This window comes from Lithobates pipiens, unplaced genomic scaffold (genome assembly GCF_037356315.1).
Source record: "Lithobates pipiens isolate NorthernLeopardFrog02 unplaced genomic scaffold, aLitPip1_a1.2 Scaffold_30, whole genome shotgun sequence".
In the NCBI taxonomy this organism is placed as follows: domain Eukaryota; kingdom Metazoa; phylum Chordata; class Amphibia; order Anura; family Ranidae; genus Lithobates; species Lithobates pipiens.
Genome location: NW_027507791.1, coordinates 36,584,602 through 36,606,882, shown reverse-complemented (window position 1 = coordinate 36,606,882; position 22,281 = coordinate 36,584,602). Strand labels below are relative to the sequence as shown.

At 45.3% G+C, this 22,281-nt stretch overlaps 2 protein-coding genes across 3 annotated transcripts in view; one reads left to right on the top strand and one right to left on the bottom strand.

Annotated features, from left to right (window-relative positions):
• The window catches only part of LOC143942631 (NACHT, LRR and PYD domains-containing protein 12-like), a 1,996,551-nt gene that overhangs the window by 440,423 nt on the left and 1,533,847 nt on the right, over window positions 1–22,281 (top strand). The window lies entirely within an intron of this gene.
• The window catches only part of LOC143942634 (NACHT, LRR and PYD domains-containing protein 3-like), a 111,144-nt gene that overhangs the window by 13,915 nt on the left and 74,948 nt on the right, over window positions 1–22,281 (bottom strand). For both annotated transcript variants that reach the window (XM_077463999.1, XM_077463998.1), the window contains exon 6: window positions 708–2,418. In XM_077463999.1, coding sequence (XP_077320125.1) covers window positions 708–2,418 — 1,711 coding nt within the window. The remainder of the gene's footprint in view (window positions 1–707; window positions 2,419–22,281) is intronic.

The following is a 22,281-nucleotide window of genomic DNA, read 5'->3' as shown; positions in this document are numbered from 1 at the left end:
TCTCAAATCGCGGCGGCCCGCAGCACCGGCACTTCTCCCGGAGCTCAAATGGTCCCGTGAGGTGTTGCCCAGTAGTCACAGCAGCAGCCCCCTGAAGGATGGGTGTTCGGCTGTGCTCTTATTGCTCCGGATGGCGGTGGATGGTAGTCGCCGTCCTGGAGCTCTGCTATCAGACGTCCCTCCAGCTGCTACTTAAAAAAAGTAAATATATAAATCAGAAGGTGAATATAGAATAACAATAAATAATCAAAAAAAAAAATCGGAGGCTCTTTACCGAGATCGTAGTTGCCGGGTGTCAGACTGACACCCTGCAACAATGATCACCGCGATGCGCGCCCCCGGGGGCGCGCAGCGGCTCATAATCCTGATCACGTCATATGACGTCCGGTCAGGATTATGCAACCACTTTGCAGCCGTCAATTGCCTATAGGGCGGGCGGCAAGTTCGTTAAAATATATTTTCTATATTTTTTATTTTATTTTTCATTCTAGCTATCATTAAGTTCACCAATACTATTACATAAATAATTTATTTGCCATTTGAATCACTATAATCCACTCAGCTCGCTTGTATACATTATGGGGTTAATCTCTATAATGAATCTCATTGTCAAACCAATCACACTAATAATCAGTAATTTTTCTGGCAAAAACTCCTCAAAACACCAATTTATTACAGCAGCGTGATTAATCAGATTTAATATTTACCTCAAACACTTGATATTGTGTAGAGCCGGTATACATTTCCTTAATTCTTCACTTGAAATTGTACATGAACTCAGATTTACTTCCATCTCTCTGCAGGACTGAAGGATATAAGACAGCACAGAGCAGTCGAGGGGGCTGAGGGGGACACCAGAAAAGTCAACTTTGTTTGATCTAATACAATGCGAGATCAGAGCCTTATTCCTGCTCTCATAGAGATAGTCGAATACATTAAGACGATATTTAGTGCCTCTTATGGGTATGTCAGATTTTTGTTTTCTGATTTTCTTCTGGATCCAGGTGATGACATGTCCGGCAGCCTGAGTAGACAATTTTCCTACATGAGACTCTAACATGGATCTAGTAGAAGAGTCTGAGAGACCGCAGAGGAAACGGAGGAATATTTCAGCACGGCCATCTTTGTATGTATTCGCTTTCGCAAGCGTTTCCTTAAATCTGGCAGGATCATAGTTAATAAAATGGACTAAAGCAGCAAAAAACTCCTGAAGAGTGAGATGTAAGAAGGTGTAATCCACATCAGGAGGCTGACCAGATTCCATCATGAAAGATGAGAAGACATGATTATCATTTCTCACACTGAATGACTCCAGATGACGATCATCAAATACAATCGTGTGATTCATGACTCCATGTTCTGCCATCCGCCCAATAGATGTCAGCAGTTCCCGGGCAGTGTGACCACCATCTTTATTCTGGCTGTGATTGGCCAGAATGTTGGAGACAAAAGTCACAAAGAGTTGTGTCACTGTTTTGGGTAATGATGTCATCAGCTGATCGGTGATTGTTGGTTGGGATCTGAAGCACATTGATAACACTGTACAGATGATCCAGCAGTATGATGGGATATAACAGAAAGTGTACAGTGTGTCATTCTCCTGTACATAATGAAAAGCCTTTCCTGACAATTCCTCATTTCCAAAGAAATGATTGAAGAAGATCCGTCTGTCTCCATGGAGAAATCCCATGATCTCAGCTATTCTCTGGAAAACGCCGATATCAACTGATGCCAGTCTGGTTGGACGGCTGGTTATCAGTACAGAGCAACCCTTAAGAAGACTCTGCCTCACCAAACTGACCACAATCTCACCAAAATGTGTTCTACGATCGGCATTTGTACACAAACTATTTGACCCAAGATCTATTTGGTGAATGCTTTCATCTAAGCCATCAAATAGAAACAGAAGTCTCTCTGGATCTTGTAAAATGTCTCCAATCTGACTCTCCAGATATGGATATTGATGAAGAATCATCTCCTCCAAGCTGACCTCTCCCAGTCTATTAAGGTCCCGGAATCTGAAGAAGAAGAGAAAGGCAAATCTCTGGTAGTGTTTTCCGGTCACCCAGTCATAGACAAACTTCTGCATCATTGTGGTCTTCCCTATTCCTGGCACTCCGCTCACCATTACTGCATGTGGTACACAATGTGACTGGGGGTTCCATCGGAACAGCTTGTTGGGGGAAATGTGTTCCAGTCCAGTTTGTGTTCTCTTCAAGCATTTTTCATGTTTTACCCCAGTCTGTATTATCTCATTCTGGGGACGTTCCCTGAACTGATTGGTGGGCACTACAATCAGATTCACATAACGCTCATTGATGAGGAATCTTTGTGGTTCCAGGGTAGTTCCTGGGGGTCTATGCTCCACTAGAGTCTCAGTCTTCTCCATCAGATGTTGTTTGTGCTTTTCCTGAATATCTGGAAATATAATATTAGTATTTTATTACTCAGTTTAAAGTAGAAATAGGCATTATGTTTAGAGTAATTAAAAATGTACCTTCTTGTGTTCTGAGTGTAGATCTTTGGGTATTTACTATAAGTTCATATTATTAAAAGTCAATAAAGCAGTATAAAGACACACATATTCAGAAAAAAGAGAAGAAGATACATGCACCTGAGTGTAGACTGTTAAGCATTTATAAAAGTAAAGTAAAACATGGAGGAGATAGGAAATAGGCACATATTACAGTCCGGTGGATGGACATTGTGCTGCTCCGCACTGGGGGCTGTCCTGGCCAGCAGGATGCTGGTAAGGTGGTGGAAGGCTTTAAGCGAGGGGTGAAACACAGGCTGGAATGCATCACCAACCATGATGACATCACCGGCATGCTCACAGCGCGTTTCGGTGCATGCACGCTAGTGAGATATACTTAGTACGCACTCCTTTCTCAAGCTGCTGTATTGCAGCTGGAGAGTGCTTTATATGTGCCTTGCTGCACGGCCATCTAGTGGAGAGAATACCAATCTCTCTAATGGTAAACCTATGTACTATTTTTCTTATAGCAATTACTAAAGTTTAAAATATATAAATTCATACATGTATACATGGTTAAGAATTGATAATAAAAAATATGTAAAAAATACATGTAAAAACAATACGGAATACATATAAAGATTAACTATATTAAATCAATCAAGTATTACTAAATTTATAAGACTGTATTATAAATAAATTATGAATATACTGTGTATATATATATATATATATATATATATATATATATATATATATATATATATATATATACAGTGGTGTGAAAAAGTGTTTGCCCCCTTCCTCATTTCCTGTTCCTTTGCATGTTTGTCACACTTAAGTGTTTCGGAACATCAAACCAATTTAAACAATAGTCAAGGACAACACAAGTAAACACAAAATGCAATTTGTAAATGAAGGTGTTTATTATTAAAGGTGAAAAAAAATCCAAACCATCATGGCCCTGTGTGAAAAAGTGATTGCCCCCTAAACCTAATAACTGGTTGGGCCACCCTTAGCAGCAACAACTGCAACCAAGCGTTTGCGATAACGTGCAATGAGGCTTTTACAGCGTCCTGGAGGAATTTTGGCGCACTCATCTTTGCAGAATTGTCCTAATTCAGTTACATTAGAGGGTTTTCGAGCATGAACGGCCTTTTTAAGGTCATACCACAACATCTCAATAGGATTCAGGTCAGGACTTTGGCTAGGCCACTCCAAAGTCTTCATTTTGTTTTTCTTCAGCCATTCGGTGGTGGACTTGCTGGTGTGTTTAGGATCATTGTCCTGCTGCAGAATCCAAGTTCATTTCAGCTTGAGTACACGAACAGATGGTCGGACATTCTCCTTCAGGATCTCTTGGTAGACAGCAGAATTCATAGTTCCTTTTATCACGGCAAGTCTTCCAGGTCCTGAAGCAGCAAAACAGCCCCAGACCATCACACTACCACCACCATATTTTACTGTTGGTATAATGTTCTTTTTATGAAATGCAGTGTTCCTTCTACGCCAGATATACTTGGACACACACCTTCCAAAGAGTTCCACTTTTGTCTCATCGGTCCACAGAATGTTGTCCCAAAAGTCTTGGGGATCATCAAGATGTGTTGTGGAGAAATTGAGACGAGCTTTGATGTTCTTTTTGCTCAGCAGTGGTTTTCTCCTTGGAACTCTGCCACGCAGGCCATTTTTGCCCAGTCTTTTCCTGATGGTGGAGGCATGAACGCTGACCTTAACTGAGGCAAGTGAGGCCTGCAGTTCCTTGGACGTTGTTGTGGGGTCTTTTGTGACCTCTTGGATGAGTCGTCGCTGCGCTCTTGGGGTAATTTTGGGCGGCCGGCCACTCCTGGGAAGGTTCACCACTGTTCCATGTCTTCGCCATTTGTGGATAATGGCTCTCACTGTGGTTCGCTGGATTCCCAAAGCTTTGGAAATGGCTTTATAACCCTTTCCAGACTGATAGATCTCAATTACTTTCTTTCTCAATTGTTCCTGAATTTCTTTGGGTCTCGGCATGATGTGTAGATTTTAAGGATCTTCTGGTGGACCTTACTGTGTCAAGCAGCTCCTATTTAAGTGATGCCTTGATTGTGAACAGGTGTGGCAATAATCAGGCCTGGGTGTGGCTAGAGAAATTGAACTCAGGTGTGGACAACCACAGTTATAGTATGTTTTAACAAGGGGGGCAATCACTTTTTCACACAGGGCCATGATGGTTTGGATTTTTTTTCACCTTTAATAATAAACACCTTCATTTACAAATTGCATTTTGTGTTTACTTGTGTTGTCCTTGACTATTGTTTAAATTGGTTTGATGTTCCGAAACACTTAGGTGTGACAAACATGCAAAGGAACAGGAAATGAGGAAGGGGGCAAACACTTTTTCACACAGGGCCATGATGGTTTGGATTTTTTTTCACCTTTAATAATAAACACCTTCATTTACAAATTGCATTTTGTGTTTACTTGTGTTGTCCTTGACTATTGTTTAAATTGGTTTGATGTTCCGAAACACTTAGGTGTGACAAACATGCAAAGGAACAGGAAATGAGGAAGGGGGCAAACACTTTTTCACACCACTGTATATATATATATATATATACACACACACACAGTATCTCACAAAAGTGAGTACACCCCTCATATTTCTGTAAATATTTACACTTTACTACAATGTAAAGTAGTGACTGCACAGCTTGTATAATAGTGTTAATTTGCTGTCCCCTAAAAATAACAAAAGTGAGTACACCCCTAAGTGAAAATGCTTCACAGGTCACCACTGCAGTCCTCTTCCCCTCCTCCATGATGACATCACAGAGCTGGTGGATGTTGGAGACCTTGCGCTCCTCCACCTTCCACTATTGAGGATGCCCCACAGATGCTCAATAGGATTTAGGTCTGGAGACATGCTTGGCCCTTTACCCTCAGCTTCTTTAGCAAGGCAGTGGTGGTGTTGGAGGTATGTGTTGGGGTGGTTATGTTGGAATACTGTCCTGCGGCCCAGTCTCCGAAGGGAGGGGGTCATGCTCTGCTTCAATATGTCACAGTACATTTTGGGATTCATGGTTCCCTCAATGATCTGTAGCCCCCCAGTGCCAGCATCACCCATGCTGCCCCAGACCATGACACTCCCACCACCATGCTTGACTGTAGGCAAGACACACTTGTCTTTGTACTCCTCACCTGGTTGCCGCCACACACGCTTAAGGCCGCGTACACACGCGGGGACTGTTCGCTCAACTTTGTCCGCTGAACAGTGTTTCAGCGGACAGTCCGCCCGTGTGTGGGCTTTCAGCGGACAGTTTCAGCGAACAGTCTGCTGAACAAAGTTTTTCGGAATTTCCGAAAAACTGTCCGCTGAAACTTTGTTTCAGCGAACAGTCCCCTCGTGTGTAGGCTTGTTCGTCAAACAAAGTTCCGCGCATGCTCAGAAAGGATTTACACGCCGAAGGTTGCATTGCAGTGTATAGGACGTCTTTTTCTAGTCCCGTCGTACGTGCCGTTCACGTCATCGCGCACGGTTTCAGCGGACTGTTCGTTCATCGTGTGTGGGCAAGTCCGTCCATGCTAAGTTTGAGCGGACTGTCCGCTGAAACTGTTTGACGGACAAAGTTGAGCGAACAGTCCCCGCGTGTGTACGCGGCCTTACACCATCTGAACCAAATAAGTTTATCTTGGTCTCATCAGACCACAGGACAAGGTTCCAGTAATCCATGAACTTAGTCTGCTTGTCTTCAGCAAAACAGTTTGGGGGCTTTCATGTGCATCATCTTTAGAAGAGGCTTTCTTCTGGGATGACAGCCATATCAGTGTGACCAATTTGATACAGTGTGCAGCGTATGGTCTGAGCACTGACAGACTCCCCACCCCTTCAATCTCTGCAGCAATGCTGGCAGCACTCATCCGTCTATTTCCCAAAGACAACCTCCGGATATGACGCTGAGCACATGACCTCAAGTTCTTTGGTGGACCATGGTGAGGCCTGTTCTGAGTGGAACCTGTCCTGTTATACCTCTGTGTGGTCTTGGCCACCGTGCTGCAGCTCAGTTTCAGGGTCTTGGCAATATTCTTATAGCCTAGGCCATCTTTATGTAGAGCAACAATTCTTTTTTTCAGATCCTCAGAGAGTTCTTTGCCATGAAGTGCCATGTTGAACTTCCACTGACCAGTAAGAGAGAGTGAGAGCAATAACACCAAATTTAACACACCTGCTCCCCATTCGCACCCGAGACCTTGTAATACTAATGAGCCACAAGACACCGGGAGGGAAAATGGCTAATTGGGCCCAATTTGGACATTTCCACTAAGGGGTGTACTGACTTTAGTTGCCAGCGGTTTAGACATTAATGGCTGTGTGTTGAGATATTTTGAGGGAACAGCAAATTTACACTGTTATACAAGCTGTACACTCACTACTTTACATTGTAGCAAAGTGTAATTTCTTCAGTGCTGTCACATGAAAAGATAGAAGAAAATATTTACAAACATGTGACTGAGGGGTGTACTCACTTTTGTGACATGTGTGTGTGTATTATATATATATAATTTGTGCATGGATTAGGTGAAAAATAATGAAAAAATGCAGGGCAAGTGTTTGGGAGTATAATTTTGTGATAAATGAGAAATGAATCAAACGCAGGCATAATTAAAAATATATAAATGTAATAATTAACCACTTCAGTCCCGGAAGGTTTTACCCACTTCCTGACCAGGCTATTTTTTGAGATACGGCACTGCGTCACTTTAACGGACAATTGTCATGCAACGCTGTACCCAAATAAAATTTGTCATTTTTTTTCCACAAATAGAGCTTTCTTGTGGTGGTGTTTGATTACCTCTGTTTTTTTTTTACTTTTTGCACTATAAACAAAAAAACTACACTGCAGAGTGCATGAGCATCATGGGAAATGTAGTTCAAAAACATCTGGGGTGCCAAGGTTCTCCATCACTGTTCTAGGTGGTGCTTTCTAACTCTGGGGGACTGTTACACTGGAGGAAAAGAGAGATCAGGTGTCAGCTTAGCTGAAACCCAAAGATCTCTCCTTTGCTCTCTGACAGATCAGCAGTTTGCCTTGTTTACATAGGCACACCGCAGATCTGTCTCTCCACAGAACAATCAGCGGATCGCGGCAGCCATCGCGGTCGCCGGCCACGCTAATTGGCTCCCATAGTATCCAATCACAGTGGAAGCAGCGCACTACACCATGTGCACAAAATCACATACAGGTATATGATTTAGCACAGCCAGTCTGCCCTGCCGCTGTATATGTACTGTGGGAGGTCTGGAAGCGGTTAATGGATAATTAATGGTCAATATATTAATTGATATAATCATGTATATTCATAGGGGGACTGTCAGGACTTATTATACTCGGGCTTCAAATCTCTTTGATGTGTCCGTGTGATAGACATGTCCATTCATTTTAATTTTCGTACGAATGCATTTTCGTCCGAATTTCGAGTATTTTCGTTATTGTTTTAACAAACTAAAACGAACGTGCAGAATCTGAAAACCAAAAGATCCACTTTATTTTCCTTTTCGTTGTGACAACAGTTCGGTATAGATAGGAGATTCGACATGATGCTGACAATAGAGATCTGTGTCCATCGAACCTGTGGTCGAATGTGCCTCACCTTAACTCTATTAGTCCAAGATTATATAGAGAGAAAAGATTCAACATAAAGATTTGACGAAGCAGTCGCCACGAGTGGACATTTATGGTCAAATGCTCCGCCCATAGGCTATAGAAGAATTCTAATGTTGGTTGACTAATAATAATAATTAATAAATATAATTATTACCAGTGTCATACAACATTAGAATTCTACTATAGCTTGTAGGCGGAACATTTGACTGGAAATATACAATCCCAGCGGTGTACAGTTTAGCTGCTCCATCAAATCTTCTTAGAACATTCAACAGACACCATAAGCCTTCAATGATAGATTCGACCTTAATTATTTTGGATTTTCGGACGAATGCATTTTTTAACGAAATTAAATAAATAAATAACATTTCGGGAGTAACTAAATACATTTTTTTTCGGGACGAAAACTCCGCGACTGGTCCCAAAGTCTTCTAGGACCTGTCATGTGTCCCAGAAGACTTCCAGCAGCCTAGGCTGAATGGAATGGAAGTGGGTGCAGGTACCTGTCAAATTTGGGTACCTGATCCCCCCTCCTCATCAAAAGCTCAGTTTCACAAACAGGAGCCAGGGAGGAGTCCTTAAAGCGGAAGTTCCACTTTTGGGTGAAACTCTGCTTTAATATGGACTGATCCTCAGGTGTCAAACACAAGGACCACAGGCCAAATCTGGCCCTCCAGGCCATTTCATGTGGCCCTCACACCTCTCCTGCAGCTACAGGAGAGCTCCAGCCCTCCTCTGGTCCTCCTCCAGACCCTAACGTTCTGCTTTCAAGCAATGTATGCAGCTTCTTCCCAGCAGCAGCATAAGAAAAGGGGGTGCACTGTGATGTTAGGGAGAGTAGGGAACTTCTGATGGTGGGGTAGCTCTCGACATCTAATGTAAGGGGAGGGAATGCACTGGACATCTAATCTTACAGATACAACTGGCCCTTTTGAGGACAATCATAATGCTGATGCGGCCCACAGTGAAATTGAGTTTGACACCCCTGCAACAGGATGTATAATGACAATCATATATACTTCAGTGCATGTGCTGGTCAGTTTAATTTGAAGTTTACTTACTCCTAGAGGAAGTTGCCCCCCACCACCTAAACCATCTTTTACATCCCACCACAAAGAGACAAAAAACTGTTACCACCTAAGAGAGAGGAGAAATAATTAATTTATTGACAGTAGAGGCTCATAATATGGTAGAAGCTTCTATCTAATTCTCTATTTAGCCCCCCCAGGCAAAAGGGTGTCAAAAATAAATGCAAAAAGTTTCACGTTTGCAGAGAGCAGAGATTTTTGGGCATCTGCTCAATGATCCTCACCTCTAAACCTGTAGTGTATTTATGGTGATGTTTGGCAAAGTGATGGGGGACACTGTGCTTGTCCTCGACTTCCTCTACTCATCTCTGATGCTCACCAAATCTTTGTCAGAGTGGACAGATGGGGCCTCCTACATACAGTAGATTGCAAGGGCAACTTAAAGGGGAGTTCCACACACTTTTACTACTCCTCAGCATCCCTCACTAATCTGTGCACTAGAAACAAATTTGCATTTTTTTATGCATCACCTTTTGTATATATGCTGTATTTATTAATCATTTCCTCCTCCTTGGCCATGGCCACGTGCGTCATTTCTGGTTTGCAATGCGTCGTGAGAGATGTGTGGCATCAATCCCAGGTGGCAATCGGCATCACTGGGCCATAGCATTGCGTTATTTGCAAACCGGAAATGACACGATGCAAGGTGGTGGCCAGCGCTATTTTTAAAAAGGGTAACCAGGCTTTTGTTGCCATTGCTACCAAAGCTTCTTATACACAGTGATGGGTCGGTGGGGTAGGCGACTGGAGCATGTAATGACACCCTGAGTATGAAAGGGGTTAAAACCGTTTAGGACATTCACTTCTGGAACACCAAGGCAGCTACCGAACACTCTAATCAGCCAAACAAGAACCACATACGAATAACTATCCCCAAAGTATGAGACAAGGCTCTGTCTTGAGGTTCAAACAGGAATGAATCTTTATTTTGAGCTCTCACAAAAATATATACAGCAGGATGGAAATACAGCCTCTCCCCAGAAACCTAATTAACATGCGCTAATTATCTAAGCCTAGGTGACTCAGAGTCTCCTAGCTCACCGACTATACAATACACATTATCATACACTATTTCTAATATGGCATATACAGGGTTCCCAGAGTCTGTCTCTTGGGGGGATATGGACCTGAATCCAAAGTAGCACCACCTCAAGGGTCCCCAGGCATACAGCTCCACAAAGAACACCGTTCCCCCAAATGCCAGGGCCCATAATCGGTCATCAAGAGGCTAGCATTCAGTCCCTTCCAAAAGCCTATGTCCCGGTTAGGTTTGTCACATTTCTCCCCTTTCGGCAGGAGACTAAACACAGGAGGAGACCCCAGACTCCAAAGTTAGTCAGTGGTTCCAGTCCTCTAATTCTGGTATCCACACAGTACCCCATACAAATTGTTCCAAACAGAGTATTACTCACCCAGCCAACCTCTGCCTCTCTCAGAGAACATATCCGCCACTGGGGAGAGGCCTGCACTGGCCCTTCTCCCTGGAGTCCTCTCAGCCGCTGGAGAGAAGACTGGGCTCACTCCGTCATGCTGTTGGGGATCTAGGCTGACTGCCCAGCATCCCTGGGGTATACAGGTGGGGACTGAAGCCCCATCCACCTTTACAGGAAATTCATCCTCTGTTAGTTGAGGTCAGAGGCCAGCAGCACTCTGCCCTGTTGCCATCCCTTCTGCTGGAAACCTCACACCATCTGCTCTGGCTAACTGCTAGGGAGGGAGGCCAACCGCCCCGGCTCCCTGGAAGTCTGCAGCCATTGCCGTTGCTGGGCAGAGGTTGGTAGAACTCTGCCCAGTTGCCAGCACTTCAGGTGGGTTAGTGTCATCATTCTGGGGCGCCGTCTGCTGTTGGAACGCTCTTTCACTGGTATTGTCTCAGAGGTGCACGAACCCTTGTTGGGAAAGGAAAATGGCTGCTTCTCCTCCCTGCATCTATGAAATCCACTGGGAGAGAGAAACCATGACCTTCTCACCTCGGGCCTCCAAAACTGTCACAGGTGTGGGGCAGAGGTCTTAGGCCCTCTGTCCAGTGACCAGCGCCTCAAATGTGGAAGTTCCTTGCAACTCCATAGATACTGCTGTTGGTGCTGGGCAGAGCACACTGAAGTTTGGCCCTGATACCAGCTCTACTGCTGGAGGCTCATCAGGTTGTTCTTCCTCAGTAGAAAAGTCTATCAAATCCTCTGACTCTGCAACTGGTGTCTGGGGATAGAGGTTCACCATCTCCTGTCCATGGAACCCGGAAGATGCTATCAGTGCTGGGCAGAGGTTAGCAGAACTCTGCCCTGTTGTCAGCACTTCAGCTTTGGGGATGGCAATCTCCAGATTTTCCACTGCCGATTCTTCAGCCAGGATTTCAGAGTTGTCAACTGTTTTTTCCTGATAGTCTCAGACAAAGGGAGCCCCACCCTGCTGCTGAGCAGAGTCTAGCAGTTGTCTGTAGGCGATCTCCAGCTCCCATTCCTGAATGGCCAGAAACTCCAAATCTTCCTGTGCCCAGTGCCCTTCCGAGACATTCAGTCTTCGCTCTCTGTGCTCCATTATTTCCTCCAAACTCCACTCCCGATCACTCCCAAAGTCAGGGTCCCTGGACAGCCTCCAATACAATAATCCCAGGCCATCATCGTCAAAGCCTTCTATGGGGCTGTCATCCGCTGACCACGGGCACTCTTGGGCTACATACCACCAGAGGGCTCTGTAGCTCTAGTCGAATCGCATCTCTGCCCGGATCAGCCTGCTTAACTCAGCTGTCCACTCCTGCTTCAGTTGTTCCCCCAATAACAGCATTCTTACTTCATACTGCAACCAGTACCTTACATGGAGGGAGGGGAGAACTTTTCCCTGGTGTTGCTGCTCGAGAGCAAGCGCTTTCTTCCAGAGTTTTCAGCGGATAGAATCAGACCATCCCAGCTGAACCTGCTTTGATACTGGTCCTCTATGCGGCATCTGCATCTCCCGCAACCTCCTTCTGAATTCCTCTTCCATGGCGGCTGGTATCTGTACCTCTCCTCTCCTTTCAGTTGGTGCTGCTGTGACTTCTACTGCTGCAGCACCTCTTTGCTGTAGCCAATTTGCATCCACAGCCGCTATAACTAGGTCTATGATTTCCACTGTAGGGTTAGGGCCATAATGTGGCAATCTTAGGTTAACAGCCCGATCAAAACTTGTCCTGTCTGTTACGCTGGGCCTTTCGGTTATGTTGGCTCTTTTGGCTCTATCCATTTAGACTAGTTCTGCGTTAATGTCCCTCTTCTTATGGTTGTTGGCCAGTTGGCCCGATTCTCCAGTAAGTCCTTGAGGGTAGAATGCTTTAGCCGTTCATACCGTGCTTCCATTGGCCTGTGTCTTCTTGTAGCTGTCCTTCTGGCTGTGGTAATCATCCCGCTGCTTGCCACCAGTTGTAACGACACCCCGAGTATGAAAGGGGTTAAAGCCGTTTAGGACATTCACTTCCTGAACACCACGGCAGCTACCAAACACTCCGATCAGCTAAACAAGAACCCTATATGAATAACTCTCCCCCCAAGTACGAGACAAGGCTCTGTCTTGAGGTTCAAACACGAATGAATCTTTATTTTGAGCTCTCACACAAATATATACAGCAGGATGAAAATACAACCTCTCACCAGACCTAATTAACATGAGCTAATTTTCCTAATCATTTAGACAGCCTAGGTGACTCGGAGACATTACCTTTAGGCCAGACTTCACGTTTCCTAGATCACCGACTATACAATACACATTATCATACATCTCATTCATACAATTGCAGGGTTAATTAGCACACTGGATGAAAAGACTCGTTAGAAGCTGTGACAAGTCATACTACACTAATTTACATTATAGAAAACAACAGACAGGAGGCTGGAATTGATATCAGCATCTCCTAACAGTATGTGTCCCAACACTATGAATCAGCCACTGTTTCTAATATGGCATATACAGGGTTCCCAGAGTCTGTGTGTCTTGGGGGACATGGACCTGAATCCAAAGTAGCACCACCTCAAGGGTCCTCAGGCATACAGCTCGCAAAGAACACTGTCCCCCCAAATGCCAGGGCCCATAATCTGTCAGCAAGAGGCTAGCATCCAGTCCCCTCCAAAAGCCTCTGTCCCCTCTAGGTCTGTCACAGAGCATCTTAGCTCTGATTACATACAGAGCCCGGGGAGGGGACAGACAGACAGACCATTACTAATGATGACTAATTATAATAGAGGAATATGATGGGGCAGTTTTGATAGGAGCAATTTGATGGGGGCAATGTGATGGGGCATTTTGATGGGGCAGTTTTGATGGGGCAGTTTTGATGGGGGCAATTCTATGGGGGCATTTTGATGGGGGCAGTTTGATGGTGGTAATATGATGGTGGCAATGTGATGGGGCAGTTTTGATGGTGGAAATACGATGGGGGCAATATGATGGTGGCAATTTATGATGGGGACAATTTTGATGGGGCAGTTTTGATGGGGGTAGTTTTGATGGGGGAAATTTGATGGGTCAATTTGATGGGTCAATTTGATGTGGGGAATTTTGATGTGGGGAATTTTGATGTGGGCAATTTGATGGAGACATTTTGATGGGGCAAATTGATGGAGGCAGTTTTGATGGGGGAAGTTTTGATAGGGCAATTTGAAGGAGGCATTTTGATGGGGCAATTTGTTGGAGGCATTTTGATGGTGGCAATATGATGGATGAATTAAGATAGGGAAATTTGATGGGGGGGGGGCAATTTGATGAGGGCAGTTTTGATGGTGGTAATATGATGGGGCAATATGATGGTGGCAATATGATGGTGGCAATATGATGGGTGCAGTTTTGATGGAGGCATTTTAATAGGGGCAATTTGATGGAGGCATTTTGATGGGAACAATTTGATGGATGCATTTTGATGGATGCATTTTGATGGTGGTAATATGATGGCGGTAATATGATGGGGCAGTTTTGATGGTGGTAATATGATAGTGGCAATATGATGGAGCAGTTTTGATGGTGGTAATATGATGGGGCAATATGGTGAGGCAGTTTTGATGGTGGTAATATGATGGGGCAATTTGATTGAAGCTATTTTGATGGGGGGCAATATTTTATGGTGGGCAATATGATGGAGGCATTTTGATGGGGACATTTTGATGGAGGCAATTTGATGAGCCAGTTTTGATGGTGGTATTATGATGGGGGCAACTTTGATAGGGACAATATGATGGGGGCAACTTTGATAGGGACAATATGATGGGAACAACTTTGATGGTGGTAATATGATGGGGGCAATTTTGATGGTGCAAATTTTGATGGTGCAATATGATGGGGCAATGTTGATGGTGGCAATATGATGGGGCAATTTTGATAATGGTAGTATGATGGGGCAATTTTGATAATGGCAGTATGGTGAGGCAATTTTGATAATGGCAGTATGATGAGGCAATTTTAATAATGGCAGTATGATGAGGCAATTTTGATGGTGGCAAAAAGATGGGAGTAATTTTGATGGTGGCAATATGATGGGGCAATTTTGATGGGTGCAATATGATGAAGGCAGTGTGATGGGGACATTTTGATGGTGTCAATTTGATGGGGCAGTTCCTGCAAAAGGTAATTACTTTTTAAAAGATGCTAATTGTAAATGATATCCCTGGTTTCTGTGCAGATATATACAGATACATACATAACAATAGATTTGTCAGATTAGGTGAAACGTCAGAATGTGTAACGGAAGTGGCATTTTGTTGCCGCCATCTTGCTAAACCCCACACTCCTCCACAGTAAGGATACACTGAGAAGGGACAAGCGGACATCTTGTTACACCCACCCATTAAGTATAAGGATTATAGGGGTATTGTTATCTAAAAAGGAAAATTTCAGCCGAAACACCACTTTAAACAATACACCACATGTCGTAGGAGCAATTATAGAAGTTTTCAAGCTTATAGGTTTTTCTCTTGTTTTTTTACCATGTTGGATGAAAGCACAGGTTTTACTAAGTGTTTTTTACATTGGAACATGCAGTGCAGAGGTGTGAGTGCAGAGGTGTGAGCGCAGAGGCATGAGTGCAGAGGCATGAGCGCAGAGGTATGAGTGCAGAGGTATGAGTGCAGAGGCATGAGCGCAGAGGCATGAGCGCAGAGGTATGAGTGCAGAGGTATGAGTGCAGAGGCATGAGTGCAGAGGCGTGAGTGCAGAGGCGTGAGTGCAGAGGCGTGAGTGCAGAGGCATGAGTGCAGAGGCATGAGCGCAGAGGTATGAGCGCAGAGGTATGAGTGCAGAGGTGTGAGTGCAGAGGCGTGAGTGCAGAGGTGTGAGCGCAGAGGTATGAATGCAGAGTTATGAGCGCAGAGGTGTGAGCCAACTCTGTGGGGCTTCAATAAACCCATCTTTCTTATAAGGCAAGGAATTTGCGGGATCTTTATTCTTATAGTGTGATCTATAGTTTAGTCCTCTGTTGCACAGTTGACTGTCTTAGAAACAGGACCTTCATTTCAACATAACACATAAATAAGGGTAAATTTATATACAATAAAAATGTTTTGTCATGACCAACAATCACACCACAATATTAACCACTTCAATACCGGGGGGCACTTATACACCTTCCTGCCCAGACCAATTTTGAGCTTACAGCGCTGTCACACTTTGATTGACAATTGCGCGGTCATGCTACACTGTACCCAAAGTAAATTTTTATCATTTTGTTCCCACAAATAGAGCTTTCTTTTGGTGGTATTTGATCGCCTCTGGGACTTTTATTTTCTGCTAAACAAATAAAAAAAGACTGAAAAGCTTGAAAAAAAAAAACAACATGTTTTTTTTGTTTCAGTTACAAAACTTTGTAAATAAGTAAGTTTTCTCCTTCACTGATGGGGCTGCAGTGACGGGCACTGATAAGGCGGCACTGATGGGCACCGATGAGGTGGCACTGATAGGCGGCACTGATATGCGACACAGATAGACACTGATAGGTGGCACAAATAGGCACTGATAGGTGGCACGGATTGTCATGGATAGGTGGCATGGATTAGCATGGATGGGTGGCATGGAAAGGCGGCACGGATGGGCATGGATAGACAGCATGGATGGACATGGATAGGCGACACGGATGGGCACTGATAGGCGGCATGGATGGGCACTGATAGGCGGCATGGTTGGGCACTGATAGGCGGCATTGTAGTGTAAAGTATTGTAGGGATGGATGCCAATCAGTGCCAAACAATAATGCATGCCAATCAGTGATACCCATTGTGGGCACTGACTGGCATCCCTGGTGGTCTAGGGGGGCATGCCTGGTGCTGGGCATCCCTGGTGGTGTCCCTTGTGGCTCTTACTATTTACAATGTGATCAGCCGTGATTGGACACGGCTGATCCTGTGGTAAGGAGTCTCCGTCGGAGACTCTTTACTGAGATCGTAGTTGCGGCGTGTCAGACTGACACACCGCAACAACGATCGCCGTGATGCGTGCCCCCGGGGGCGTACAGCGGCTTAATATCCTGATCACGTCATATGACTTCCGGTCAGGATATTAAAACCACTTTGCCACCGTCATTTTGCTTTATGGCGGGCGGCAAGTGGTTAAACATGAGGTTTCCTCCCGCACCTGGTGATAATGGCCAAGCAGCTCATTAGCTGCATCGGTTGTTATCATTAGATACCTGACCACCAGCTCTAAAAAATTATACACCTGCAGGCATCACTCCAGTATAACCACTACATGCAAATGACGTTCAGGTACATGATTTAGTGTGAAGTGGTTAATAATTGCTATAAGAGAAAATAGTACATACGTGTGCCATTCGAGAGATTAGTATTTTCTCCATTAGATGGCAGTGCAGTAAGGCACATATAAGTCACTCTCCAGCCCCAATACAGCAGCTTGAGAAAGAAGCATGCACTGAGTGTATCTCTATCGTGCATGCTCCAAAGAGCATTGCAAGCACGCCAATGACATCATAATAGTCAGTGTTGCATTTCAGCCTGTGTTCCAGCCCTCAGCCTTCCACCATCTTACTAGCATCCTGCTGACCAGGACAGCCCATGAGCAGCGGAGATGACTCCCATCACAGCTTTCATCCACTGGACTGTAATACAGTATGTGCCTATTTCCCATCTCCTCCATGTGAATTTTTCTCCTTTTTTATTTATAATAAATGCTTAACAGCCTACACTCAGAGGCACCTGTATCTTCTTCTCTTGTTGCATGTTAGGAGACCGCTTCTACTCCTTCCTAAGACTGGCCCTGATGTAATTAACTGTGTATCTTAAATCCTACACTCAGAGCCTAGAGCTCAAAGGACTATATGATGGACATTGCACATCTGCTTGCACCACTACTTACATGTTTTTCTTTTAACATATTTAGGAAGGATTATATTTATTGCAACCGTTTATATAGTGCCAATAATTTTGCTTTACATACTGTACATTCCTATCTGTCCCTGCCTTCAAGGAGCTTACATTCTAAAGCTGGCCATAGTTTAATTGAAATGAATGGAATTCATCAGGAACCAGACAAATTTCAATCCATCTATGGCCATTCCCACTTGACAGAAGTCAATCTAATGACTTCTATCTAACGAGAATGCTGGATATTTTTCAGTCAATTAGTGGCCTCAGCTATTGGCAAAAGAATCCCTGCTGTCAGAATAGAATAGTACAGTGGGGAGAATTACTCCACCCACCTGGCTTGTGTGGATGGGGGAAACCATTATTGCTTAATCCTGCTGACTGATCAGAATGAAAGACCAGTTCCTTAGAAGCATAGGTGTCATAAATTGGTATGACCAGACGGCTTCCCCGTGGATTCAGAGGGGGCAAGGTCACCCGTTTATGTCACCGGGTGGCCCCGCCCTCAGCTATATAAGAACTGTCACAGAGAAGAAGCACCAGTCGGCGGGAGCCTCCCATGGAGACAAAACGGTTGTGGCTTTTTTTTTCTGTCCATTGCGCGGCGTGATAGAAGATGAATGGACTTGGCTGGACATTTTTATTTTTATATTTCTTAAAGAGGAAGTAAACCCTGATGAGTTTACTTCCTCTTTCATTCCCTGCAAAGGCAAAGCATAATGGACTACTATGCATCACATAGTAGTCCATTATGTGTCACTTACCTGACACAGGAGCCAGCGATGTCACCGCTGTCCCCTGTAGTCCGGCGCATCCATCTTCTCGGTGGGTCTCGCTTCACCTGCCGCTGTCATTCAGCGAAGCCACGATGACGCCACGCACGGGAGCTGCCACGTGTGGCATATCGCTGTTGACGGGTGCCACGCTCAGTGCGCCTGCGCGCTGCTGTCTACGGCGCATGCGCCGTAGACAGCGGTGCCTGTCTTTCGGCAAATATCTCCTAAACCGTGTAGGTTTAGGAGATATTTCTTGGACCTACAGGTAAGCCTTAATCTAGGCTTACCTGTAGGTCAAAGTGTGTTGTAAGGGTTTACAACCACTTTAATAAAGGACTTGTCCGAAGCTGTCTCTTGTCTTTTTTACCACTTTTGACACTTTTTTGTGAAATGGTAGGGGTACAATGTACCCCATTACCAATTCACATGGGGGGAGGCTGGGATCTGGGGGTCCCCTTGTTAAAGGGGCTTCCAGATTCCGAAAAGCCCCCCCACCCAAAGACCCCCGCAACCACCGGGCAAGGGTTGTGGGGATGAGGCCCTTGTCCCCATCAACATGGGGACAAGGTGCTTTGGGGCCAGATCCCAAAGCACCCTCCTCATGTTGACGGTATGTGGCCTGGTACGGTTCAGGAGGGGGGCACTCTCTCGTCCCCTCTTTTTTTCTTCTAAAGAGATCCCAGAAAGCTAACACCTCTGCCATGGTCCCCATCTTAGCGGCAACTTGCGTGGCCAGGAATGCTGTTTTTTTGGATCAAGAGACTTTCTAGTCATCTGTCCCAAGGGAACAGAGGAGATAGTGAATTCCCTTTCAATCATAGGAAAGACTGTTGCCTATTTAGCGGATGCAGTGGTAGAATATATCAGGGCCTCTGCCAAGGTAGCTGTGCTAATTAGCTCAGCCAGAAAAGCTATTTGGGTGAAGGCATGGGAGGGTGACCTTACATCTAAAATGAAAGTTGTGTGGTCTACCCTTTAAGGCTGGGTTCACACTATTGTGAATTTGATGTGGGTTTCCCTGTATCCAATTTGCATGTCAGGAGATTGTGACCAGCTCTCAATGGAGCCAGTTCACACATCTCCGGAGCGGCTCTGGAGCAAATTACACAGGAGTCCTATGCATCTTCTGGTCTGTTTCAGGTTCAAATTCAGACAAAAATTTGGACTGAAATCAGACCTAAAAACTGTGAATAAGGATGTACCGGACCCCTACTGTGAGCCGCTCTGTGCGGCAGTGTGAACCCAGCCTTAAAAGTTTCCTTGCTCTTTGGGCCAGGACTGGATACCGTACTATCCAGGTCTTCTGAGAAAGAAAATAAATTCCTGGTTAAGTCAAAAAATAAACATTAATTTTTTTCATGAGTCACCAGGATAGAACCAGCAAAGAACCAAAAAGAACCCAATAAGAAGTGGATATGGTAGGGGGAAGCAGATATGTAATCTTCTGTTCTCCTTTCCTGGAACAAGCACCAAAACTACAAAGGATCAGGGTGGAAGGTCGGCTGTCTCAGTTCATCTTCCAATGGGAGGGAATATTAGGCAGTTCTTACATTTGTCAGCTTTTGAGAGAAGGCTACTGTCTAGAATTCTCATTCAGGCCCCCACTAATGATCACTTTAACTCATCCTCCCAGGGATGCTTTGAAAAAGAAGGCCCTCTTAGAAAGGATTCAGGAGTTGGCAGAACAGCAGGTAGTGGTACCTGTACCAAAAGATCAACAATTCCAGGAGGTTGTACTCCCATGTGTTTGCTGTCCACCAGGGGCGTTGCTAGGTCTACAAAAGATCTGGGGGTAGAGCCCATAGCAGCATAGTAAAGAAAGTTGTACGCTTGGGTGGGCATACACATGTATATACAGTAATATACGTGTGTGTGTGTATATATATCCCCAGAGAGCCTCCCACTTACATCAGGATCCCCAGAGAGTCTCCTCCTTACATCAGGGTTCCCAGAGAGCCCCCCTTAAATTAGGGTCCCAGAGAGCCTCCCCTGTAAAATTAGGGTCCCCAAAGAGCCCCCCACTTACATCAGGGTCCCCAGAGAACCTCCCCTCCCCTTGGAGACCCCTGCAGAGACTTGGGGCTATGGGCCCCAGATTCAGGGCTATAGCCCCAAAAGCCACCCCCTAGAGACGCCACTGCCATCCACATACCCTTGGGAAAGTACCACCTCATTATAAATCTCAGGAAGCTAAACAGTTTCCTAGAATACAAAAGGTTTTCCATGGAGAACATATACTTAATTTGCAAGAATCTTCTGAAAGAGACTTTTTTGACAATGCTGGATCTCAAGGATGCCTATCTACATGCTCCAAATCACCCAGAATATCAGGCCTTCTTGAAATTTGCAGTGTCTTCCATTGGCAGTTAAGGGCTCTCCACTTTGGGCTAATGGCCTGCCGAGGATCTTCACAAAAATCTTAGAGGTGGTGGCCTTCTTAGACCTTCAAGGAATAAAATGAATTCCCTACCTGGACTACCTGCAAATTTTTGGTCCTTCGGCTGCTCAGGTAAAAATAGACACCGAGAGCATAGTTACTGTCCTGCAGGCGCTGGGCTGGATAGTGAGCCTGGAAAAGTCATCCCTGGAATCAACTCAGGTCAAAACCTATTTAGGTTACCAGGTGGACACAAGGTTACAAAAGCTCTTTCTGTCAAAAGGATAAGGTAGTCTCTTCTGTCCGGGAATGTTGGCAGAAGCCTCATATTTCTACAGGAGGGAGATTCTATGGGTTCTGGGTCTCATGTCAGCCAGTATCTGAATCATCAAGGAGGAAACCGTTCCAAAGACCCTCCTGGACCTTGCCAAGGACATCCTGGGCTGGGCCGAAGGAAAGGTCATCTCAATAGTGGCAGAGTACATAAAAGATGAGAAACCAGGAAGTGGACTTCCTCAGTCACCAACCAGACAAGGATAGTGGGAATTGAGCCAGAGAATATTTCAGGAATTAGTGCACTGCTTTAGTTATCCAGAGGCAAAACCAGGAAAGTAAGAAGGTTATTTTCCCTCTCATAAGAAAGGGAGGGTGTCATGGTTATGCAATAGAGTTCGTCTGCTTACCTGTCTCCATGTGTTCATCTCTAGAGACCAGCCGACCCTCACCTGACTGCTTTTGTAATCCATCCTCTGGCATGGCTCCACCCTAGCTCCCATCAGAGAATTCTATATTAACCCATGCACTGCTAGCCTATCCTGCTGATCAACCTTTGTGTGTTAGCTTCCTGTTACCTGCCGTGTGCTCTTCTGTTGTTCCGTTACCGACTTTGGCGTGTCCTTGACTATCCCTGTTTGCCTGTGATCCTGACCTTTTGGCGTGTCCCTGACTATTCCTGTCTGCTTGTGGCCCCGACCTTGGCTTTGTCCCTCACCATCCCTATCCTCCTGTTGCCTACTGTGGGTGTGAGCTGGGGGACCCTGGGGGTCGCGACCTGGAGCCAGTTGCAGCCAAGTCCATCCTCACCACTAGAGGCTCTGGTGAACACCTGCTGGCTCTTAGACTTCACGCTCCAGGGAATCTTATGCTCTAACCCCGGTGGGATCCATCTTGGTGTTCTGGCGGCCCTGCCTTCCTATAACCTTGACCCCCATCTGCAGCAGTCAGCCGTAGGGTCCACAACCTTGCGGTGCACTCCTGATCCCTACGGTGTGCATCTGTCACCTGGCCTCAAGGTGACCTGACAGTTTGATCAGCCATGGACCCGGCTGACGTGCCGCTTCCTGCAGTCGATCTTTTGCAGGGCATAGTTCAGAGACTTGAGACCCAGGAATCTAATCAGACTCAGGTGATGCGATTCCTTCAATATCTGGCTTCCCGCTTCGAGCAGCTACAGGCTTCCTTGGGAACCCCGAACCTGCAGCCTCAAGTACAGTCTGCGACTGCACCTATCGCACCAGTCGCATCCACGCATTCATTATTACTGCCAGCTCCGTCCCGTTTCTCTGGGGACTCCAAGGCCTGCAGGGGCT